The sequence below is a fragment of the Myotis myotis genome, unplaced genomic scaffold (assembly GCF_014108235.1).
Source record: "Myotis myotis isolate mMyoMyo1 unplaced genomic scaffold, mMyoMyo1.p scaffold_m19_p_1, whole genome shotgun sequence".
NCBI lineage: Eukaryota > Metazoa > Chordata > Mammalia > Chiroptera > Vespertilionidae > Myotis > Myotis myotis.
Genome location: NW_023416313.1, coordinates 114,005,954 through 114,031,079, shown reverse-complemented (window position 1 = coordinate 114,031,079; position 25,126 = coordinate 114,005,954). Strand labels below are relative to the sequence as shown.

The 25,126-nt window shown below is 49.0% G+C and overlaps 2 protein-coding genes across 4 annotated transcripts in view; one reads left to right on the top strand and one right to left on the bottom strand.

Annotated features, from left to right (window-relative positions):
• GRAMD2A (GRAM domain containing 2A) overlaps positions 1-25,126 on the top strand; it is a 56,722-nt gene that overhangs the window by 9,129 nt on the left and 22,467 nt on the right. For all 3 annotated transcript variants that reach the window (XM_036348024.1, XM_036348008.1, XM_036348015.1), the window contains exon 2: positions 9,797-9,844. In XM_036348024.1, the coding sequence (XP_036203917.1) occupies positions 9,804-9,844 (41 nt within the window). In that variant the 5' untranslated portion in view covers positions 9,797-9,803. The remainder of the gene's footprint in view (positions 1-9,796; positions 9,845-25,126) is intronic.
• Positions 17,214-20,080, bottom strand: LOC118675366 (ATP-dependent RNA helicase DDX24-like). The gene has a single exon (XM_036347996.1). It carries the CDS (start codon positions 20,012-20,014, stop codon positions 17,474-17,476), a length of 2,541 nt encoding a protein of 846 aa, XP_036203889.1. The 5' UTR covers positions 20,015-20,080; the 3' UTR covers positions 17,214-17,473.

The following is a 25,126-nucleotide window of genomic DNA, read 5'->3' as shown; positions in this document are numbered from 1 at the left end:
ATATAAACTTCAAGAGGACTTTAAGGGAGAGATTGACAGCAATACAGTCATAGTAGGGGACTTTTAATACCCTGCTGACTTCACTGGATAGATCTTCCAGACAAAAAATTAACAAGAAAACAGAGACTCTAAATGATACACTGAATCAGATGGATTTAACTGACATTTATAAAACATTTCACCCCAAAGCTGCAGAATATACATTCTTCTCAAATGCCCATGGGTCATTCTCAAAGATAGGCCAGTCACAGTGTCTGACATTGTCTGGCACTACAGACTGGAAGTCATGGCAGATCTACCTACAGACATAAACCCAAATAGGCAGACAAACAAACAAACAAATAAAAACAAGCCTGAAATGAAAGAACATAATTAGGACATAAAACAAGTCTCTACAAGTTCAAGAAGATTAAAATCATATCAAGCATCTTCTCAGTTCACAATAGAATGAAATTAGAAATCAACTACAGTAAAAACACTCAAAAACATTCAAACACCTGAAGGCTAAATAGCACGTTGTTAAACAACTAGAGGCCTAATGCACGAAATTCATGCAAGAATAGGCCTTCCCCAGGCTTCTGGCACCGGCTTCCCTCTGGCACCGAGACCCGGGCTTCTCTTGCAGGCCTCGGCTTTGTCTGGAAGGTCATCTGGAAGGACGTCTGGTCTAATTAGCATATGTGAAATGGAGTTGTTGGGTCAAAGGATTTCATTTCATAAGGCATTGATATATGTCAGAAAGGTTAACTTAGCTTTCACTCTCATCGTGAGGTATAAAGAATGATTATTTTTTACATTCTTGGTAATGTTGAGCACTATAATTTTTAAATGTTTATGAACAAGATAATAAAAAGAGAGATATCTTTTGTTACTGGCCTGTTCATATTCTTAATCACTTTTCTATTAATTTACCTTTTCCTTTTGCCTTGGATGAACTCATTAAATATTAAAAAGTACCAATTCGTTATTTGATGTACAAAGGTTTTTAATTTTTATGTGATTCTGAGTTTCATATTTTTATGTGTTCTGGGTTTTATATTTTGCTTAAACATTTCCTGATATTTTAATAATTTCCTCCATTTTATTTTAGTTTTTTATTAATTTAGAAAATATTTGGATTTTTAATCTACCTTGAATTTATTTTGTGACTAATGTTTGGTAGCCAATTGTCCCAATACCATTTATTGGACAATCCATTCTTCTCTTACTTATTTGAAATACGTTCTTAATTATATACCCACTAGAGGCCTGGTGCACAAAAGTTTGTGCACTCAGGGGGGTGGGGGCGTCCCTCAGCCCGGCCTATCCCCTCTTGCAGTCTGGGACCCCTCGGAGGATGTCCACCTGCTGGTTTAGGCCCACTCCTTGGGGGATCGGGCCCAAGCTGGCAGTCAGACATCTCTCTGGCAGCCCAGCAGCCCTCAGGGGATGTCCACTTACCAGCAGGGAGCAGACCTAAGCTGCAGTTGGACATCCTTAGTGCTGCTGAGGAGGCAGGAGAGGCTCCCGCCACCACCGCTGTGCTGGCAGCCGTCAGCCTGGCTTGTGGCTGAGCAGAGCTCCCTCTGTGGGAGCACACTGACCACCAGGGGGCAGCTCCTGCATTGAGCATCTGCCCCCTGGTGGTCAGGGTGTGTCATAGTGACCAGTCATTCCCAGTCGTTCTGCAGTTAGGGTCAGTTGGCATATTACCCTTTTATTATATAGGATAGAGGCCTGGTGCACGGGTGGGGGCTGGCTGGTTTGCCCTGAAGGGTGTCCTGGAATCAGGGTGGGGGTCCTGCTGGGGTGCCTGGCCAGCCTGGGTGAGGGGCTGATGGTTGTTTTCAGGCTGGTCAAGCCCCCCAGTGGGGACCCTCACCCCACGGGGGTTTGGCCAGCCTGGGTGAGGGACTGATGGTTGTTTTCAAGCTGCCCAAACCCCCTTCAGGGTGGGGGTCCCCACTGGGGTTCCTGGCCAGCCTGGGTGAGGGGCTGATGGCTGTTTTCAGACGACCAAGCCCCTGGGCAACCAAAGCTCCCAGCCTTTCCTTTTTTTATTTTTTGTTTTTATTTGCTCCAGCTCCATGGCCACGGAGACTGGAAGCAGGTATCTGGGGTTTATTTACCTTCAAAGTTTCAATAATTGAAACTTTGTTGCCTTGAGAGGAGGCAGCAGCCGGCCTTGAAGCTTGGCTTCTTCCATTGCCAGTGCAACCAAGCCTCCTGCTCACTTGAGCTCCGTGGCCATGGCATCTGGAAGCAGGTATCTGGGGTTTATGGCCGGGGCAACCAAGCCTCCTGCTTGCTGCAGCTCTGTGGCTGCCGGCCGCTATCTTGGTTGGGTTAATATAGTTGCTCTGATTGGCTGGTGGGCGTGGCTTAAGGTATAGCGAATGTGTGGTCAATTTGCAAGTTTGTCTTTTATTAGATTAGATAGGTCATGTTCTGAACTTATATGTTCTATCAGTATATTAATCTTTACTAAACTAGTAAATACTGTGTTATGTTAATTGATTTGGCTTTGTCATTTGTTCTAACATATGGTAGGGCAAAGTCCTTGAATTAAATTTGAGATAAATTTGCTTCTTTAAAACTTTGAATCTTCCCACTCAAGAACAGAGTTTATCTCTCCATTTATTCAAGTCTCCTTTTATGTCATTTTAAAAATGTTTGTGATTTTTCTCTCACATTTCTTTACATTTTTTAAAAAAATATATTTTATTGATTTTTTACAGAGAGGAAGGGAGAGGGATAGAGAGTTAGAAACTTCGATGAGAGAGAAACATCAATCAGCTGCCTCCCACACACCCCCACTGGAATGTGCCCGCAACCAAGGTACATGCCCTTGACTGGAATCAAACCCGGGACCCTTCAGTTCACAGGCCGATGCTCTATCCACTGAGCCAAACCGGTCAGGGCTCTTTACATTTTAAAATGTTTATTCTTGGGTATCTTATGTGTGTTGTTGACATATAAGAATCATTTTCCCAAATATATTTTACAACTGTTTATTGCAGGTCTACAGAGAAACCACTGATTTTTTTTTTAAGAGAAAGAGGAAGGGGGGTGGGGGGGGGGGGAGAGAGAGAGAGAGAGAGAGAGAGAGAGAGAGAGAGAGAGAGAGAAATTGATGGGTTGCCTGAGACCTGGAATGGAGCCCACAACCTGGGTATGTTCCCTGACCAGGAATCCAACCCGCCACCTTCGGGTGCACAGGACCACATTCAGCAACTGAGCCACACCAGGCAGGGTGAAACCACTGATTTTCATGTTAATCTTGTAACCAAGTAATAATTAATTCCATAAGAGGTCATTATGTTTCTATTCCAGTCACAGCTCTGCCTAGCCCAGTGCTAAATATAAGAATATCTGGGCCAGTTTCTTTCAGTTGATTATATATCCTCTGGATAACCTTACCATCTTTCAAATAATAAGAGTCTTTTTAATATTTCTTTTTCTTGCCTTTGTGTGATGTCTAGAACCTTCAGAACAATGTTGAATAATGGTGGCAAGAGCAGGCGTTTCTAGGGAGTTTCCATTATTTGGACAATCAGGGGTTCTCCCTGGAGGAAAAGGTCCCAACAAGCTCCTTAAAAGTAGGTCATCGCTCAGGAATGTGAACACTTAGCTGGAGTACAGCTTGGGGCGGCAGAGCTGGCCAGGCCTGCTTGGAGCGCTTCAAATCCAGCCCGCTGCCAGGCTTGGTGCTGGGCACCCACGCAAGAGGGGTTCCATGATGGGGTGGGAGCTTCCTTTGCAGGGAGGCCAGGAGGTGTGGGCGTGTGGATGCACCTTCCACAGGCCCCAGGCTGCACCAGCTTTTACTCCCACGCCTAGGGACCCACCAGCCCCACCGACAGGCGGGCGTGGTCTCTGGCCTCTGGTCTCTGGCGCCAGGGCCTGGGCGGGCTGACTGCTGTGCTGGAATTCTGGGCGTGGCTGTCCTCTCGGCGCAGAAAATGGACTTGTGGTTTGAGGGCTGGGCAAAGAGGCCCGTGGTGGATTAGTGTCAGGGGAAAATGGCTGGGGACGGTGGACCAAGCTGCGAGGCTGAGGGCAAGAACAGTACCTTCTCCCTCCCTGACCCCAAACACCCCTCAAGGAGTCAGGAGAGGAACAGACAATCCCTCCTCCTGCTCACACTCCAGTATCTCTGTGGTCTTTTCTGGGAGGAAAGCAGAATCCAAGGCTGGTGTGGTGCTGAGCCAGTGGTGACCTGAGTTTTCAGCTGTGCTCAGCAGCGTCCTTACTTGTGCCCACGGGCCTGTCCTCACAGTCCTTCCCGGGGCTGCAGTCGCAGGCGGGGAAGGAGGAAGGAGGGGCAGGCCTTTGGCACCAGAATCTGGATTATGCCTGCCTTTCAGGCTTCTCCGGGCCTCTCAGTAAACTGCACTGCCTCCCCATTCCTCCTTTGGAAACACTCCTTGGGCTTTCATAACAGCCTATACGCCTGACTTTCTTTCTACCTCGGGGCCTTCTCTCCTAAGCTACCTGCAGGACTGTGTTGTGGTTCTTGAGGGCCCAGACGTCTCTCCCCAACCCCTCCTCCTGGAGATACTGTTGGCCCTACATCCTCTGGCTTCACAAGCCTCGATTCAGTCAACCAGGGATCGAAAATATTCTTGGGAGGGGTGGGGGTAGGGAGAGAGTCCCAGAAAATTCCACTCTGAATCCCCTCGAATGAGTGATATGTAGGCGAACCCTGCTGAAGCCTATATAGGTGACATAAAGTACAACACTATTTTATTTAAAGGGCTTGAACATCCTGGAACTTTGGTATACATGAGGACATGGGGGGAGAGGGAGCTGGATTCAATCCCCTTGTGTATACCAAAGGACAACTGTATAATTTACATACCATAAAATTCACCCTTTTAAAGTGTACAATGTGTTGGCTTTTAATAAATTCACAAAGTTGTGCCACCATCATCACTAATTCCTGACCAGTTTCATCATCCCAAAAGAAACTCTATGCCCATCAGTCACTTTCCATATTCCCCTCCTCTCAGCCTCTGGCAACTACTAATCTACTTTCTGTCTCTATGTGTTTGCCAATTCTTGATATTTCCTGTAATGGAAGCATAAAATATGTGGTCTTTTGTGACTGGCTTCTTTCACTTAGCATAATGTTTCCAAGATTCATTCATGTTGTAGCATGTATCAGTACTTTATGTCTTTTTGTGGTGAATAATATTCCACTGTATATATACCACAGTTTATCCATTCATCAGTTGATGGGTTTGGGATTTACCTTTTGGGGCTATTATGATGACTATGATTATAATAAGGATTATTATGATTATTATGATGACTATGATTATAATACTTGTACAAGATTTTATGTGGACATGTTTTCAGTTCTCTTGGATATAAACCTAGGAGTGGAATTGCAGGGTTATACAGTAACTCTGTGTTTAACCATTTGAAGAACCACCAAACTGTTCTCCAAAGCACTTTCATCAGCAATATATGGGGGTTTCAATTTCTCCACGACCCACCAGCACCTGGCACTGATCATAGTCTCCTAGTGGGTGTGAAGCAGTATCTCATTGTGATTTTGAGATGTTGAGCATCTTTTCATTATTGGTCTTTGATATCTTCTTTGGAAAAATATTTACTCAAGTATTTGCCCATTTTAGTTGGATTATTTGTCTTTTTATTGTTCAGTTTTAAGAATCCCTTTTTAAAAAGTTTTAAATTGTGGTTAAGAAAACGCATAATAACTAGTGCTGGTGAGGATGTGGAGAAAGGGAACCCTAGTTCACTGCTGGTGCAAATGCAGACCTGTGCAGCCACTATGGAAAACAGTATGGAGTTTCCTAAAAAAATAAAAAATGTAACTGCCATTTGGCCCAGCAATCCCACTTCTGGGAATATATCTTAAAAACCCTGAAACACCAATGAGAAAGAATATATGTATCCTATGAAAATAGCAGTGTTATTTACAATAGCTAAGGTTTGGAACAGCCCAAGTGCCCATCAGTAGACGAGTGGATAAAAAAGATGTGGGCCCAGCTGGCATGGCTCAGTGGTCAAGCATTGACCTATGAACCAGGAGATCACTGTTTGATTCCTGGCCAGGGCATATGCTTGGGTTGCGGGCTTGATCCCTGGTGGAGAGTGTGCAGGAGGCAGCCGATCAATGATTCTTTCTTATCATTGATGTTTCTCTTTCTCCCTCCCTCTCTAAAATCAATCATCCTATATAATAAAAGCCTAATATGCTAAGTGTCCAGTTGTCCAGTCAACCATTCAACCAATCAAAGTGTAATATGCTAATGATATGCTAAGGCTGCTCAACTGCTCACTATGCTGTTCACTGACCACCAGGGGGCAGACAGTCAACTAGTCGACTAGTCACTATGACACGCACTAACCACCAGGGGGCAGACGCTCCAACTGGTAGGTTAGCTTGCTGCTGGGGTCTGGCTGATTGGGACTGAGTGAGATGGGCTGGACACACCCTGGTGCCCTCCCGTGGTCCCTCCCCAGCTGGCCAACTTCCTGTGTCCCTCCCTGGCCCCAATCGTGCACCGGTGAGGTCCCTCAGCCTGGCCTGTGCCCTTTCACAATCCCAGCTGTGGGCGTCCCCCCCCCCCCCCCCCCCGCCCAGTGCACGAATTTCGTGCACCAGGCCTCTAGTATATATCTATTTTAAAAGCTGTGGGACATTTGCATAATGAAATACTATGCAACTATAGAAGAGAGTGATCTCTTACCCTTTGGGACAGCATGGATGGACCTGGAAACTATTATGCTAAGTGAAATAAGCCAATCAGAAAAAGACAAATATCGCCCTAACTGGTTTGGCTCAGTGGATAGAGCATCAGCCTGTGGGCTGAAGGGTCCCAGGTTCGATTCCGGTCAAGGGCATGTACCTTGGTTTCAGGCACATCCCCAGTAGGGGGTGTGCAGGAGGCAGCTGATCGATGTTTCTCTCTTATTGATGTTTCTAACTCTCTATCTCTCTCCCTTCCTCTCTGTAAAAAAATCAATAAAACATATTTTAAAAAAAGACAAATATCACATGATCTCACTTATTTGTGGAATCTAATGAACAAAACAAATTGACCTATAAAATAAAACCTGAATCATGAAGGCATGGAACAGACTGAAATACCTCCATGTGGGGGTGAGGAGACAAGAAGAGATAGACCAAAGAACTTATATACTTACTAGAGGCCCGATGCACAAAGATTCATGCAAGAATAGGCCTTCCTTCCCTTGGCTGCCAGCACCGGCTTCCCTCTGGCACCCAGGACCCCAGCTGCTTTGCTCCTGCCACTGCCAGGTACCTGGAACCCAGGCTGCTTTGTTCCAGCCACCGCCAGGCATCTGGGACCGGGGCTGCTTTGCTCCAGCCGCTGCTGCCACCCACTGGGGGCATGCTCCAAGCCATGCTGCAGCCACTCAGAACACGTCCCCACCCCTGGTGTGTGTCCGCTGGGGCTGTGGGTGGCACACAGTCCCCTCCGCCCATCTGTGCTCACAGCTCCTCCTGAGTGGTTGTGATGCAGCCTCCTTCTGAGCCAGTCGTGATGCCCAGCTAATTTGCATATTACCTGTTTTTATATATATAGACTAGTGGCCTGGTGCATGAAATTCATGCACATTAAAAGAGAATTAATGAGAAGAAATATTTTAATATTGCTATTTGCCCTTTCTCTATAATAGAAGTGTCAAAGATGAAAGAAAATTAGTAAAATGTATATAAAATCTCCATCCTGTAAGAGTCTGGGGTGTGCCGTGGGACCTAGAGTCAAGTCCCCGCCCACCACCCTCATGTGCTTCTAAAACACAGGAGACCCAGACCTGGCTGGCCCCACCCCCATTGAGTGAGACCTAGACCCAGCTGGTCCCACCCTGGTCAAGCCCCTCTGGGCAGGGTCACAGCCTCAGGTCCCCAGGCCTGGCACTGGGGCGGGGGGTACAGCCTAAGGTTTCCCGGCCCGGCGCCAAGGAGGAGGTCACAGTCAGAGGACTCCCAGCCCAGAGCTGGGGTGGGGGCTATGGCCTGAGGTCCCCTGTCAAGCCCCACTGGGTGAGGGGTGCAGCCTGAGGTCTCCTGTCAAGATCCGCTGGGCGGGGGGCATAGCCTGAGATCTCCCAGCCCAGAGTCTGGGCAGGGGGTGCAGCCTGATGTCTCCCGGCCTGGAGCCGGGGCAGGGGTCCCCCGTCAAGCCCCACCAGGCAAGGGGCATGACCTGAGGTCCCCTGTCAAGACCCACTGGGTAGGGGGTGCGGCCTGAGGTACCCCATCAAGCCCTGCGGGTGGGGGCCATGGCCTGAGGTCTCCTGGACTGGCGCCGTGGTGGGGGGGCATGGCCTGAGGTCCTCTGTCAGGCCCTGCCGGGTGGGGGGGCACAGTCTGAGGCCTCCCGGCCTGGGGTTGTGGCAGGGGGCACAGTCTGAGGTCTCCCGGACCAGAACTGGGGTGAGGGGGCGCGGCCTTAGGTCCCCCATCAAGCCCAGACTCTCCCTCCCCCGCAGTGTCATACCAGTGCTGAACAGGGATGCACACAGGCAGCGTGATGTTAGCACTGGTGGCAGAAGTCCCTTCCCCTGGCCCTGCCCACAAACTGGTTGTGACTGTGACACCATAATGGACAAATTAGCATATTACCTCTTTATTATATAGACTAGAGGCCCGGTGCACAAAAATTTGTGCACTCGGGGAGAGGGGGGGTCCCTCAGCCTGGCCTGTGCCCTCTCGCAGTCTGGGACCCCTTGGGAGATAACGACCTGCTGGCTTAGGCCTGCTCCTGGGTGTCAGAGGGCAGGCCCAATCCCTAGGTGCAGCCCCTGGTTAGGCTCAGAGCAGGGCCGATTGGGGAGTTGGGGCACCGCCCCCTGTCATGCACAGAGCAGGGTGGATTGGGAGGTTGCGATGCCACCCTCAGTCATGCTCAGGGTAGGGCTGATTGGGGAGTTGGGGCGCCGCCCCCTGTCACACTCAAGGCAGGGTCGATGGGGAGGTTGCAGCGCCACCCCCTGTCACGCACAGAGCCGTAGGGCGATCAGGGGGTTGGGGAGCCCCCCCCTATCAGGCACAGAGCAGGGCTGATCAGGGGGTTGGGGCACCTTCCCCTGTCATGAAGAGAGCAGGGCGGGTAGGGAGGTTGGGGCCCCGCCCTCTGTCACACAGAGCCGCAGGGCGATCAGGGGGTTTGGGTGTTGCCCCCTGTCACGCTGATCCCGGTGCTGGGATGCCTCTCGGCTCCGCTGATCCCGGTGCTGGGAGACATATTACCCTTTTACTATATAGGATAGAGGACTGGTACATGGGTGGGGGCCGGCTGGTTTGCCCTGAAGGGTGTCCTGGATCAGGGTGGGGGTCCCCACCGGGGTGCCTGGCCAGCCTGGATGAGGGGCTGAGGGCTGTTTTCAGGCTGGCGGGTGACTGAAGCTCCCAACTGCTCCTTTTTTTCTTTTTTATTCTGGGCCAGCTTTAGCTCTGGCTCCAGCTCTGAGGTCTCTGCTGCTGAAAGCAGGTATCTGGTTTGTTTGGGTTCTATAATCAAAACTCTGTATCAACTCCAGCTCTGAGATCCCTGCTGGCTGAAAGCAGGTTTCTGGGGTTTTGTTTAGCTTCTATATTTGTAACAATGTTTCAAACTGCAAGCTCAGAGGCCAGCAGCAGCAGGTGGGGAACGTTGGAGTCCTCCGTCACTGAAGCAAGCAAGCCTCATGTTCGCTTCAAGCTGCCTGGCTGCCGTCCGCCATCTTGGCTGGCAGTTAATTTGCATATCACCCTGATTAGCCAATGGGAAGGGTAGCGGAGGTACGGCTAATTACCATGTTTCTCTTTTATTAGATAGGATATGCATAGCCCATGGACACAGTGTGGTGAAGACCTGCGGGGGTGAGTAGGGGTTAGATGGAGGGGTAGTAAATAGGGAGGGGCAGGGGGAAATGGGAGACATCTGTAATACTGTCAACAATATAAATAGATAAATAAATAAATAAATAAATAAATAAATAAAATTGATGAAAAACAAAAAAAGAAAAGCACATAACATGAAAATTACCATCTTAACCATTTCTAAGTTCATTGGTGCAGTTCAGTAGTAGCAAGTATATTCATATTATTGTGCAGTCCATTACCAGAACTTTTTATCTTGCAAAACTGAAACTCTATATCCTCTAAATAACTTTCCGTGCTCCCCTCCTCTGGCCCCTGGCAACCACCATTCTACTTTCTGTTTCTATGAATTTGACTACTCTAGATTTCTTCAGAGAAGTGGTATAATACAGTGTTTGTCTTTTTGTGACTGGCTTAGTTCACTTAGTATAATATCTTCAAGGTTATAAGAGTTCTTTGTATGTTCTGGATACCAGTTTCTTATGATATACTAGTGGCCCGGTGCATGAAATTTGTGCACAGGGGGGTGTTCCCTCAGCCCAGCCTGCACCCTCTCCAATCGGGGACCACTTCGGGGATGTCCCCACAGGGATCGGGCCTAAACCGGTGGTCGGACATCCCTCTCACAATCTGGGACCACTGGCTCCTAACCGCTCATCTGCCTGCTTGCCTGATCACCCCTAACCTCTCTGCCTGCCTGCCTGATCACCCCTGCCTCTGCCTGCCTGCCTGGTAGCCCCTAACCCCTCTGCCTGTCTGCCTGATCGCCCCTAACTGCCTCTGCCTGCCTGCCTGATCGCCCCTAACTGCCCTCCCCTGCTGGCCTGATCTTTCCCCCAACTGCCCTCCCCTGCTGTCCTGGTTGCCCCCAATGGTCCTCCCCTGCCAGCCTGATCTCGCCCCCAACTGCCCTCCCCTGCCAGCCTGGTTGCCCTCAACTGCCCTCCCCTGCCAGCCTGATCTTGCCCCCAACTGCCCTCCCCTGCTGTCCTGGTTGCCCCCAATGGTCCTCCCCTGCCAGCCTGATCTTGCCCCCAACTGCCCTCCCCTGCCATCCTGATCTCACCCCCAACTTACCTCCCCTGCCGGCCTGACCTCGCCCCCAACTGCCCTCCCCTGCCAGCACGATCACCCCTAACAGCCTCTGCCTCGGTCCCCACCACCATGGCTTTGTCTGGAAGGAAGTTGGACATCCAGAAGATAGCCAGTCAACCCAGTCTAATTAGCATATTACCCTGTTATTAGTATAGATAGATTATATAGGATAGGATTGCTTAAATGGGGGCGGGGGGAAGCCTTTTTCATCAGGAGGAGATGATCTTGGCAGACAAAAATACATAATCCCTACATCTGGACTGATAGCCAGCCATATGCACTATACTACCAAACTGGGCATTAAAAAATTGAACCACTTTCTTACTCCTTACACCAATCAGCTGTTGCCCTTAAAACCCCTCCTCAGCCCCCACCTTAGGTTCTGCCTTCTCAGTTCACCCAGATTAGGTTGTGATTGGTTGGTTTCTACGCCAGTCAGCGTCAAAAGCTCCACCTCCCAGGCAGCCATTGGCTCCTCACACTTTACTCAGATTTGGTTCTGATTGGTCGGTTTCTATGCCAGTCAGCATCTCTGGGCCTATCAAAGGGCCTGATCAGAGAGGCAGGGCTGATCAGCAGCCCAGAGGAAGCCCAAGAGAAAGAGAGGCCCAGCTGCTGGCCTGGCCCAGAGGGAAAAAAGAGGCAAGTGCTGATCAACAGTTGCCACCGAGGCTATGGATCAGACCCTGGTTTTCTCTCCAGGCCTCTCTCTGGGCCTGATCTGCAGCTCCCTCGGCAGTCAGTGCTGGGTTGGGGCACCCACAGCAGCGGCCGTGGCGACCCAGCACTGACTTCGGTCAGTCGAGCCTTTGGTCGTTTTGGATGTTATGGATCCTGGGTTTTTATATATTAGGATATGATTTGTAATTATTTTCTCCCATCTGTGGGTTTTCTTTTCACTTTCTTGATGGTAAAAGCACAAAAGTTTCTCATTTTTATGACATTTAATTTATCTATTTTTTTCTTCTGTTTCTTGTGGTTTTGGTGTCATATCTTAAGAGACCATTGTGTAATCGAAAGTCACAAAGATTTACACCTATGTTTTTTTCTAAGGATTTAAGAGTTTTAACTCTGATTTTTTTTTTAGGTAATTTTTATATATGGTGTGAGATAGGGGTCTAACTTAGTTATTTTGCCTGTGCATATCTGGTTGTAGAAGCATTTTTAAAAAATATATTTTTATTTATTTCAGAGAGTAAGGAAGAGGAAGAGAGAGAGAGAGAGAAACATCAATGATGAGAGAGAATTATTGATTGGCTGTTTCCTACATGCCCCCTACTAGGGATTGAGCCCAAAACCTGAGCATGTGCCCTAATCACTGGGAATTGAACTTTGGACCCTTTAGTCCTCAGGCTGACACTCTATTCACTGAGCCAAACTGGCTAGGGCTGTTCCAGCATATTTTTCTGAAAATACTATTCTTTCCCTCACTGAGTTGGTCTTGGCACCCTTGTTGATAGCGTCTCTTCTTTATGTACCCACTTTCCCTGGGGAAGCTTCCTAGAGTCTGTACTACCATGGGGCAGTAACTCAGAAAGTTTTCCCTCCAGCTGGACCTTTCTTCTGAGTGTTTTACCCGTATATAGCCTGACATCTCCACTTAAATGTTTCTCACACATGTTCAAGACTGAACTCATGGTTGTTTCCTTCAAAGACTTTCTTTTCCCAATACATTTTCCTCTGTTTTGTCTCAGCAAAAGTAGTATCCTACTTGATTAAATCAGAAATTAAGAGTCATTTTATATTTTTCCCTTATCCCCTACATTTAATTGATCACCAGCTAAGTTTCCCTGCCAGGGCCTCCATCTATTTCTTTCATCTCTCTGTTCCTTACTTGGTTTGAGTGCTTTGATAGGAGAGGCCACCAACAGGGATCACCATTTGGAAATATATATCTTGAATCTATCTCTGGCCCTCCATCTTCACTGCCACCAAGTCCGAGACATTATTTCTCTGCTGGAATACAGTCTCTTAACTGATCTGTCTCCATGTAAAAAGTTAAACAAAAAAAAGGAGACGGCAGTAGGGTGGACGCCCATGAAGCCATCACCCAGGTGCAATAACCACAAATGTAAAGTTGTTCCTATTTCATCAATATTTGTCCTCTACTCCCCTTGCCCAGCCTCCTCTGGATTACTTTGAAGCAAATCTCTGTATCAGAGCGATCTCTTTAACATACAAAGTTGACAGTGTATTTTCCTATTTAAATCCCTTCATTGGTTCCCCATTGCTTTTAAGAGAATGATGAAAACCTTACTGGGGCCCACAGGGCCTGCATGATTTAGCGCTGCCAACCTCTCCAGACTCATTGCTCACCACTTCACTATTCACTTCTACCCTCCAGACACAAAGGCTCTGTTTTTGTTCCTCATAAATGCCACACACCTCTGGCCACAGGACCTTCGTACATCATAACCTCATAACCTCTTTACAATGACTCCTCTCCAGCTCCTTCCATCCACCTTCAACCCCACCTGATTAGCACCCATTGAATATCAGCTCAAATGCTGCTGCTGCTTCAGAGACGTCTTCCCAGCTCTGCCTGGCTGAGGTGGGCCTCCCCGATAGAGATCTTCCTAGGACACTGCACTTTTCCTTTATAGAATATATTTCACAATTATAATTATGTATTGATTTATGTAAATATTAGTCATGTCTGCCTCTTCCACCAGGCATTTGGGGATAGTAGCTTGCCTTACCCCTCTTAGCATACACAACGCTTACATAGAGCTGAGAGAATAGCAGGCCTTCAGCTGGTATTTATAGGAGGAAGGCGGAGAAGCTGGCAGCCGTTGGAGGACTGTGCTCTGCCAGCCACTCCTGCGACGGGTTCTTCTGACCACAGAGGGCCAGTGGCCATTTGTAGTCCACCCAGTGCTGGGCTCTGCTTTGTGTTTCCCTCGGGCATTTCCTTCCCTCCTGGGATGAGAGTTTCTTGCCTTGTTGCAGAGGCGAAACTGAGGCCCAGAAAGAGCGAGTGGCTTCCCCAAGGCCCGTCAGCAGTGAGGTACTTCCAGGCCTGCCTCCCTGTCTTCCTGCCTCCACACTCAGGCTCTCCAGGACCCTGAGACCCCTTCAACCTGCCTGATCACTGAGAAGAGCCTGGTGGGCCCACAAGGTCAGAATGATTCTGAGGTCGCTTGGTGGTTGGAGTGGAGTGCGCTGGATGGACAGAGCTGACTTGTCCCAAGAGTAGCCACACCTACTGGCAGCCTGGGGTTGGGGGTGTCTGAGCGGCTGAGGCTGTCTGCGGGTCTTCTTTCCAGCAAGCCCGGCAGAGGGTGGCCACCGGAGTACAGGCATGCTCTGTTTCTTAATGAATGCAAGTTTGTTTTTAGACCTGAATGACCAGCTTCTTGTCTGAAAACGGCCAGGCCCCAAGTGGCCTGCCAAGAAAAAGCGGTCTGTGACCAGGTCCAGGGGTGCCAGCTCCAACAGAAGCTGCTGTAGGAACAGGCAGCCTCTCTCTGCAGAACCAGTTGCCTGCTCCATGGTGTGGCCTGGGCTTCCTAGGAAATCCTGGATATTCCCAGAAGCAAAGCTCCTGGGTTTCAGCCTTTCAGCTGTTTATCCTATATGTCTCCCTGGTAACTGTTTTCACTCTGTAGGCGTTTGAGCTCTGGCCAGGAAGGGGGCAGCAATCGCTGGCCTCAGCCCTCTGGCAGAGGGATAAGGAGGGGTGGCATCCTGAGCATGGCTGGGCTGAGCTGAGGGAGAGTGTCTCTGGGCTCAAGATGGGTGGGAAGTGTCACTGGGTGCAGTCCAGATGCAGAGAAGGCCCTGCTCCCAGCCGCTCTCTCTTGCTATAGTCCCAGGGGAAGGACATATATGGAGCTTTGTGGGTACAGTTCAGGGCCTAGTGGTGCCTCCATCCCTGCTTCCCCTGGGGAGCTGCACCTCTAGGCACCCTTCAAGGGACATGATGGACTTGGGCCAACTAGGCTCTCAGTGGCCTGGCAGGGGGAGTGAGGTTCAATGGGCAAGGCTGTGAGAACTGGCCCCTCCCTGGGACTGGGCCATGACCTCTCAGATCCTCACAGCAGCCCTGAAGATCTGTAGGTCAAGGAGAAGCAAACTCAGAGGGAGGTGACTGGGACCACCCAGAGGGTTTAGGGAAAGCCAGAAGTGAACTTGAGTGGGTTGCTCTCACTCCAGGTCTTATGTTTGGGTCCTAAAGCCCTACTGCTACTGAACAAACACAGAGGAGCCTTTTATTAGGAGGCATTTGTTTATTCAGTGAACCGTTATTGAGCACTTACTGTATATTTGAAGCTGTGTGAGGCCCGGGGGCAAGAGATGAATACAGAGTCTAGTGGGAGACAGCCACATAAACAGGCAATGCAGCAAAGGAAGATACCTGAGCGTACAGGGTATACACCAGTGACGGCGAACCTTTTTTTTTTTTTTTTTTTTTTAATTAAATCTTTATTGTTCAGATTATTACATTTGTTCCTCTTTTTTCCCCCCCCATAACTCCCCTCCTCCCAGTTCCCGCCCCACCCTCCGCCCTCACTCCCCACCCACTGTCCTCATCCATAGGTGCACGATTTTTGTCCAGTCTCTTCCCGAATCTCCCACACCCCTTTCCCCCCCAGGAATAGTCAGTCCATTCCCTTTCTATGTCCCCGATTCTATTATAATCAACAGTTCATTCTGTTCATCAGATTATTTATTCACTTGATTCTTAGATTCACTTGTTGATAGATGCATATTTGTTGTTCATAATTTGTATCTTTACCTTTTTCTTCCTCTTCCTCTTCTTAAAGGATACCTTTCAGCATTTCATATAATCCTGGTTTGGTGGTGATGAACTCCTTTAGCTTTTCCTTATCTGTGAAGCTCTTTATCTGACCTTCAATTCTGAATGATAGCTTTGCTGGATAAAGTAATCTTGGTTGTAGGTTCTTGGTATTCATCACTTTGAATATTTCTTGCCACTCCCTTCTGGCCTGCAAAGTTTCTGTTGAGAAATCAGCTGACAGTCGTATGGGTATTCCCTTGTAGGTAACTGAGTTTCTTTCTCTTGCTGCTTTTAAGATTCTCTCTTTATCTTTTGCTCTTGGCATTTTAATTATGATGTGTCTTGGTGTGGTCCTCTTTGGATTCCTTTTGTTTGGGGTTCTCCGCGCTTCTTGGACCTGTAAGTCCATTTCTTGCACCAGGTGGGGGAAGTTTTCTGTCATTATTTCTTCAAATAGGTTTTCAATATCTTGCTCTCTCTCATCTTCTGGCACCCCTATAATTCTGATGTTGGTATGCTTGAAGCTGTCCCAGAGGCTCCTTACACTATCCTCGCATTTTTGGATTCTTTTTTCATTCTGCTTTTCCAGTTGGGTGTTTTTTGCTTCCTTGCATTTCAAATCATTGACTTGATTCTTGCGCTCCTCTGGTCTGCTGTCGGGAGTCTGTATAATATTCGTTATTTCAGTCCGTGTATGCTTAATTTCTAGTTGGTTCCCCAATATAAGATCGAGGGTCTCATTAGTTTTCTTGTAGATCTCATTAAGTTTATCGGCGGCTTCTAAACAGTTCTTGAGAGACCTTAAAAGTGTGGTTCTGAACTCTATATCTTCCGTTGACAATTTTGTCCTGTTTCTTTGTCTCCGCATTTTGTTATGCTTCCTTGGTGCACCCCCTAGTGGTCTTTGTTCGCAGTCTTATAGTTAAATCTTGATTGTTGTAGCTAATTCCAGGGAGGGTTTGACCTCCAGGCCAAGTGGCTATGAGAATCAGCTGTGTCAGCAGTGAGAGAACTTCTGTCCTCTAGGGAGGTGCTAATCTAGCCTTTGCCTGAGGCTATCCGGCAAATGCCTGTGTGCAGGGCTTGGGCGGGGTGGGTCGAACAGGATCAACAGGGTGGGCCGGAGAAAGCAGTTATGGCGGCTCTCAGTCCTGTCCCCAGGGGCTCTGCCTCTCTGAGTCCCAGCACCCGCTGCAAAGCTCAGAGAGAAAGCTGCACTCGCTCTGACCGAAGCCAGACAGTCCCGCTTCTCCCGTTTGAGTCTGGGTCCCTAAAGACTCGCCCGGATCTGGAGCTCAGATTCTGCGACTCCCTCCCGATTGAAAACGCCAACCGCGCCCTCCGCCGCCAGCCCGCTCCGCGCACTCCGCACCTCAGAACTTGACTTCAGCACTGCGCCTCCTCTGAGTGTCCCTATGCGTTTCTCTTTCCTCCTAGTTGTAGGACTTCCACTCAGCCAGCGTTCCTGTGGTTCTGGGTGATGTCCCTTCCGTTTTTTGGTTTCACTTTTTTTTTTTTTTTTTTTTTTTTTTGCTGGTTCTGTTGTTTTTAATTAAGGAAATCAAGTTGAACATACAAGCCTGTAAACACTGAAATACAGAAACATGTAAGCTGCTGCACAGAATTCTTACTTTAAAACAACACAATCTGCATGAGGTCCCTCCCACTACGGGGCGGTGTGGGAGAGAGATTTCTGTAACCGGCTGACAGTGGAGTGAAAGGAAAGGTGGAAGTGTCCCGCATAACCAGAGAGCACAGACCATGTGTGGTCACAGCAGGCTGCCTCAGGGCAGTTAATTTGCACTTGTACTTGGCTGGGGCTCCTGCTGCTGCTGCTCTTTTGTTTTGGGCTTTGGCTTCCTCTTCTTCTGTTTGGAGAGGCAGCTCAAAGCGGACTCACCGATCCTCGGAGCAGGCCTGAGCACGGGCGGCTGGCCAGACTGAGTGGGATACTTAGTTTTCAGGTCATCTTTAAACAGCGGCTGCGAGAGTAAATGGCGCAGCTCCTTCTTCAGGATCTTCATCTGCTTCTGTCTCCGACGCTCTTCTTGCTGGTCAGCTTTTCCTCCCTTGTACATTTCCTCGTCCAGCTCAATCTCAAGGGCAGCAGCTGCCTGCTCAATCCAGGAGTTATGCAGACAAGCCTGGAAGTTCCGATACTCGGCTTTCTCAACCTGCTGAGCTAACTGGACTCGCTCCTTGACTGCGTCCATGTACTTTGTCTCCACAGGGAACAATGGGATGTCCTCATCTTTCTTGAGGGTTTTGTAAATCTTCTTAAAATTGATCACATCCTCAGGCCCAATCAGCATCAGGCTGAGGCCTTCGTTGGTGGCACGAGCAGTTCGACCACTTCGGTGGACATAAATTTCCGAGGTGCGAGGGACCTGGTAATGGATGACATGCTGGACTTGAGGAATATCCAGGCCCCGAGCTGCTACATCTGTTGCCAGGAGAACACAATCTTGCAGGCGAGCAAACTGCTCCAGGTTCCTGAGCCTCTGCTTCTGGTGCATGCAGGCGTGGAGGGTCAGCGGCATGATGTCTAAGACTTTGAGGAGCCCAGAGAGGCGTTTGATGCAGGAGATACTGTTGGCAAATACTAAGGTGCGGCCTGGATACTGCATCAGGAAGTAGTACAGATATAAGTCTTTCTCATCATTCTCACAATGGATCTTGGTCTCGGTCAGTGTCTCCACTGTGGCCTCATTTCTAGTGAGGTCAATGACCTTGGGCTTGCCCCTCATGCCAATCTTCTGCACGAGGATGTCAAGTTTGGCAGTTTTGTCAATTTTCTTGGTATGTTTCTTGTGAAGGACTCGAGCAGGAGCTTGATGTACCAGGGTCAGTGTGGCAGAAAAAACAAGTGTCTGTCTCTTTGGGTTGTATTGGGAGTCACTGAGCATCTCCAGCAGCTGTGAGAGCTCAGCAAAGTGGCCTTTCTCAACCATCCGGTCAGCCTCATCGATCACCAGGCACCTGAGCTGCCGAAGGTTGCTCAAATGAGGGTGCTTTTCTTTAACGAGCTCCCACAGTCGGCCCGGAGTGGCGATCACAATCTCAGGCTGGCGGTTCAGCATTCTCTGCTGTTTCTGCGTGGACATCCCACCAACCAAAATAGCCGTTTTAATTCCTGTGAACTTGGCCACAGCATCGATGTGCTGTTTGACCTGGACAGCTAGCTCTCGGGTGGGAGTCAGAACCAGCCCAAGTAGAGGACGCTTTGGATGTGATTTACAGGTGACGGATTTGACATCGAACTCCTGTTGTAGCGTTCCAGTCTGTTCATCAAGCTTTTCCTCTTTGTCCTCATCCTGTTTGGGGATGGACTTCTCCCTGATTAGGGAAGAAGGTCCTTCGCCAGCATCATCATCCCAGAAGGGCAGCACCTGGTCTGAGATGGCAGCTCCAGTCTCACTGGGCAGTGCTTCACCCTCTATCCCCATCTCATCACACATGGATCCAGACTCAGTTCCAGCCTTACTTGGTGACCCAGCCTCAGCTCCAGTCTCACCGGGTGGCGCTGCTGTGTTACTCAGAGCTGGGGTAGGCTTCTTCACTTGCCACTGCAGCACTGAATGAATCATTGGAATGGCAAAGGCCAGCGTTTTCCCACTGCCTGTCTCAGCTGCCCCGAGGATGTCCAGTTTGTCGCGGATGGCAGGAGCCAAGGTCAGAGCTTGGATTGGCGTGGGCGCAGAGAAGCCGAGAGCGCTGAGTGCGCGGAGAACTGGCCTGGGTACAAACAGATCCTTCCAAGCGGACACATCTGCCTTCTGGTCACGCACTTCAGGCAGCCATGTCTTGGCTTTTTTGGGCACTTGTGGAGTAGCTCCCTGGGAAGGCTCCGATTTTCTTTTCTCTTTCTTTTTCTTCTTTTTTGGAACAGTCAGGGCCAGGCCTCCTGGTGCCATCTCCCCTCCCTCGGGCTCAGGACGGACTGCGTCATCTTCCTGGGGCTCTGGCTCGGCCTCTTTGACCTCACACTCTGTCTGGGCACTGGTTCCTTCAGTCTCCACATCTTTGCTCTTCTTCAACTTCATCTTCTTCTTTGCAGAGCTACACTCTCCTTCCTCCTCGCCTTCTGGGACAGCGTGGGCCTTTCTCTTCTTGGGCTCCCCCTTTGAGAAGAGACTGGAGGGATTCTTGGCAGGGGAGACCAGCCGGTAATCCGTCAGTTCCTCAAAGCATACCAGGTCATCCATCTGTCCACCTGCAAACATGTTTGGGTCAATCTTCACCTGCTTCCATTTTCCCACAACCTTGATTCCCTTCCTCTGAAACTTGCCATGGCTTGGTGACTTTGGCCTTGATTTTGTGTCCTTCAACTTCATGGTGGCGTGTGGACACGCCGCGCGGCTCCCTCAGACGCCACCGGCCCTCTTGGTTTCACTTTTGAAGTAGTTGTTCAAAGCAGCAAACTCCGGCGTTAACCTATGCCGCCATCTTGGTTCCCCTCGACGGCGAACCTTTTGAGCTCGGCGTGTCAGCATTTTGAAAAACCCTAACTTAACTCTGGTGCCGTGTCACATATAGAAATTTTTTGATATTTGCAACCATAGTAAAACAAAGACTTATAGTTTTGATATTTATTTTATATATTTAAATGCCATTTAACAAAGAAAAATCAACCAAAAGAATGAGTTCGCGTGTCACCTCTGACACGCGTGTCATAGGTTCGCCATCACTGGTATAGACACTGGCAGGGAGAGTCTACTTTCCTGCAGGTACTGGCCAGCCAGGCTTCAGGGAGGAGAGGTTCTGGGGGATGAGAACAAGAGGGATTCCATCTTGGGCAGGATCAGGTTAGCAAAGCAGGGCCCAGGCAGAACTGGAAGGGGCACCTCGTTAGCACACTTCCCTAGTACATAGGAAGCCTAAGCCAGAGCATTTGCTCCTGAATTTTGTCTACATGAGGACTGGGCCTTTTGGGTGTGCTGAGAGAGCCAGGCCTGGGTGGAAGGTCAGGAAGCAGGGGAATGGGAATTAGGGCCCTTTAACCAGGCCCTTTAACCAAGCCCCGTGAAGGGGCTTGGCTGAGCAGCTCTGGGATCCACTGGGAGCTCTGGGCAGTGGGCATGTTTTGGCTGCTGAGAGTGGGAGATAGGGCCAGCCTTGCTCTTGGCCGTGCCTGCTCCACTGGATGGGAGAACCTAGGGTTTCTGAGATCCCTGTAGGTAGAAGGAGTTCTTGTTAGCACCAGAGCTCAAAGGGGTCCTTGTTCTAGATGGATCCAGCCACCCACAGAGAGACCTGGGCCAGCCCACATCTGCTCCTGAACAACTAGCCCTTCCAGTTTGTTTGGCTCTTTGAGTAAAGAAGATAAAAACTTGGGAGAGGGGATCTGATTTAGGCAATCCTACTCCCCAGAGGGCACCTGCATATTCATCTCAGCCCAAGAAACCTCCTTCTGTCTCCCCCAATCCTCCTCTGCTGGGGCCTTTTGGGAGAGCTGGGCCTGGCCCTGCCGGCAGGGAAAGCTGTAAGAGAGGGCAGAATTCCAGGGCCCTCGAGTCCTCATGGCCCTGTGCCACATTAGAAAGAGTATACAGTTTCAGCCAGACTGGACTTTGAATTTAAGCTCCACTACTTTCTAGTTATGTAGTCAGGAGCAAGATGCTTTACCTCTCTGGGCCTCAGTTTCCTCATTTGTATAATGGGGATGATGCCATTTCCCTTGTAGAACTAGAACAGAATGAGGATGAGAGGAGATCATGAGCCAGATCTGGTCGCCTCCCTTCTCCCAGTGGCTCCCTGGGCTCAGAGGTCTTGACTTAGTTTGAGCATCCAGGGAGAGTCTGCTCCCCTTTCTGGCCCTGAAGCCTTGTGGGAGGAGTGGTATGACCCAAGCTTGGATGTCAGACACACCTCCATGGAGTCCTGGCCCTGCCAATGACTCTGTGTGGACAAGTCATTGAACCCAGCTGAGCCTTCATTCTCCACCCTGCCTAAAAGACATCACATGTGTGCCTTGGTTTGTCATCTTTGGGCAAACCAGGTGTGGGGTTTTCTTGTCTGGCTGTAAGTGCTAGGGCACTGGAAGCAGAATTTAAGGTCATTGGGCAGCCACAGGGAGTGGACTGTCTTTGCTGCCCCTAGCCTGGGGGCTTGGCCCATGGCCCCCTGCTCCTCTCTGCTCCCATTTCCCACGCTCTAGACTAGACCCTGTCTCTGCTCCCATTTCCCACGCTCTAGACCCTGACCCAGAGATTCTTCTCCAGCATGCCTGTTCACTGCTTCTGGCTACACAGCTCTACATCTCATATTTCCCAGTTAGGACTCATTAGAAATGGAATCTGATGGGCCTGCTCATCTCTTCCCTCTACAGAGGCTGTCGGTCAGCTTCCGATGGCTTTGCTTGGGCCTGGAGCATACCTGTGGCTCTGTTGGCTGTGGCCAGGGTCCTTCGGTACAAACCATGATGTTTTAGGAAGGAGGGCCTCTGGCACTCCACATCTCCCTCATTTCAAAGTGCCACGGGTAGTAAAGGGAAACCAGGCACCCTCCTGACCTAGGTATTCTTGGACCAGCTCCTGAGAAGTGTGTCTGTGACTATGCTAAGCACCTCCCCTCCCTGAGTCCTTTGCCAGCATTACTGAGTAAGATGGCTAGATCGGGACCGAGCACGTAGCCCCAAACTCCCTGGTCCTCACCCCTTCCACTTAGTATGGAATTCAATTATGAAATTTCCTCCCTTTTCTAGTCAGCAGAAAGGGCCAAGCAGTTGTCCTATCGATATGGACTATCTGCTTAGAAAATAAAAAGCAAGGTGCAGCTTCTGTGCCAGTGTGTAAGTGCAGCTCCTGTGTAAGAAATATTAGGATTATTTTTTTGCAAAAGGAGGAGATGACCTTTACCTTCAAGGTTCAGTGTACTGGTGATGAGCCTGACTCTGTCCCCAGGATTCCAGTTTCCCTTTGGCAGCAGTCCGGGCTGTGTGTCGGGACCGTGGCCCCTCAGGAAGGGCACAGTGTGGCTCAGAGCTGGCCTTGGCCACACAGGAAAGCTGCTGGTCTTCTTACTTCCTTGGCACAACTTAGTAAATGGGCTCTGTGACCTTAACAGATGAAGGAAATCTCCATTAACAATGTGATTCCTATCTTGCCAAGGCTGTTCCTGGAACTCTAGGGCCCTGGATCCAGAGCCCAGATAGGAGGATTGGCCCCGGAGGCCAAAAAGCACAAAGAAAGGACGGGTCAGGCAGGGTTCATCCAGTGGTTTCATAATGCGGTGGGGGAGGGGGGTTTGAAAATCACCTGAGAGCCTTTAAAAGTCTGAAGCTGAACATACGCCTTCCTATGACCCAGCAATTCCAATCCCAAGTGTTTACCCATAGAAATGAGTACCGTGTCCATAAGACAGGTACTAGAATGTTCATAGAAGCACTTCTGGAACAGGAAACTGCCCAGATGCCTATCAGCAGTAAAATGAATGAATCAATTATAGTATGTCCATAGAATGGAATTCTAAACACTAGTGAAAATGCAGTTTACAACTACATGTAACACTGGGTGAATCTCACAAATGCATTGCCAAGTAAAAGGAGCCACATAAAAGAGCCCATAAGATATGATTCCGTTCAAAGAAAGTCCCCAAGAAGCGAAGGAGCCCCAGTGGCCAACATTCCTTCCAGAACAGATGTCCACTCAGCTTCCTGTCCCCAGTTGTCTATTATATGGTCTCTGGGTTTGTACTGTCAGGTGACTGCTGCTAAGATGTGTTTTTTTGTTTGGAAGAGGAGCTCCCTGGATCCCAGGTCCCGGCTGGGGAGGGTGGAGCTGTGCCTGGACCTGGCTTTGAGAAGAGCTGCAGGACCCGCAGGATGCTCTAGCATCTCAGCTGTCCATGGGAAGTCCTGGGAGAGTGTGGGTGTCTCCCTGGAGCAGGAGCCAGCAAAGAGGACCTGCCTGTGACCACGAAGGCCAGCTGGTTCAGGCTGCCAGGCCTAGCCAAGCTTTCTGCTTCAGCATCAGCCATGGCACTGCTTCTGCCAGAGGTGTGGAGGAGCACTGGAAGGAGGTCGGCCCTGATTGGGAAGGTTGGGTGGGAGAAGGGGGCTGGGCAAGCTGGAGGAGTGCTGCCAACGTGCCTCAGCCCAGGGGAGTGCAGCCAGGGGAACAGTACAGTGGGCACAGCAGGGGCACAGCTTGTGATTTCCCCAAATAACTCAGCCCATCCTGTCTGGGTCACTTTATCCTTTTCTATATGTTGTCTATCTCCCACCTGAGTTCCCTCTTTGATTACATGGATTGAATGCCTGGTAGTGCTGGGCCCGGGCAGACCAGGCACCCACCGTGTCCTCTGGATAGGCATCCTGCCCTCAGACCGGGAAAAGTCCTAATTTGAGGACTTTTCCAACCTTTTCTACCCTTTTAATGTCCAAAATACTGGGCCTCCCCTACTCCATCCCCCTCATGACAATATTGCTATTTTTTTGTGTGGCTTTCATTGAAAAAATAAATATGAATTTGAGAAACCCTGATTTTAAAAAAATCTATTTTTATTGATTTCAGAGAGGAAGGAGAGGGAGAGAGAAACATTAATGATGAGAATCATTGAACAGCTGCCTCTTGCATGTCCCCTACTGGGATTGAGCCTGCAACCAGGCATGTGCCCTGACCAGGAATTGAACCATGACCTCTTGATTCATAGGTCAAGGCTCAACCACTGAGCACACCGGCCGGGCTGATTTTTTTTTTCCAATTAAAGTTTATTTCAATATTATTTTGTATTGGTTTTAGGTAAATACATAGTGGCTAGATAATCATATACTTTACAAAGTGTTCCCCCTGATATTTCCAGTACCCACCTGGCACCATACACACTTAATATAGTATTATTAACTATATTCTTTATGCTATACTTTACATCCCCATGATTATTCTGTAACTGCCAATTTGTACTTCTTAATCCCTCTACCTTTTTTACCCAGTCCTCCAGTCCCCCTCACCTCTGGCAACCAACAGTCTGCTCTCTGTGTCTATGAATCTGTTTCCATTTTGTTTGTTCATTTATTTTGTTCTTTAGATTCCACATATAAGTGAAATCATAGGGTATTTGTCTTTCTCTGACTGACTTATTTCACCAAGCATAATACCCTCTAGGGCTATCCATGCTGTCAAAAATAGTAAGATTTCATTCTTTTTTATGGCTGAGTAATATTCCATTATATATATATATATATATATATATATATATATATATATATAGCCTCTTCCTTGTCCAATTGTCTATTGATGGGCACTTGGGTGACTTCCAATCTTGGCTATTATAAATAATGCTGCTATGAAAATAGGGGTGAATTAGTGTTTGGGGTTTCTTTGGACATATTCCCAAAAGTGGAATTGCTAGGTCAAAGGCAGTTCCACTTTTAATTTTTTGAGGACCCTCAAAACTGTTTTCTATAGTGGCTGCACTAATCTGCATTCCTACCAACAGTGCATGAA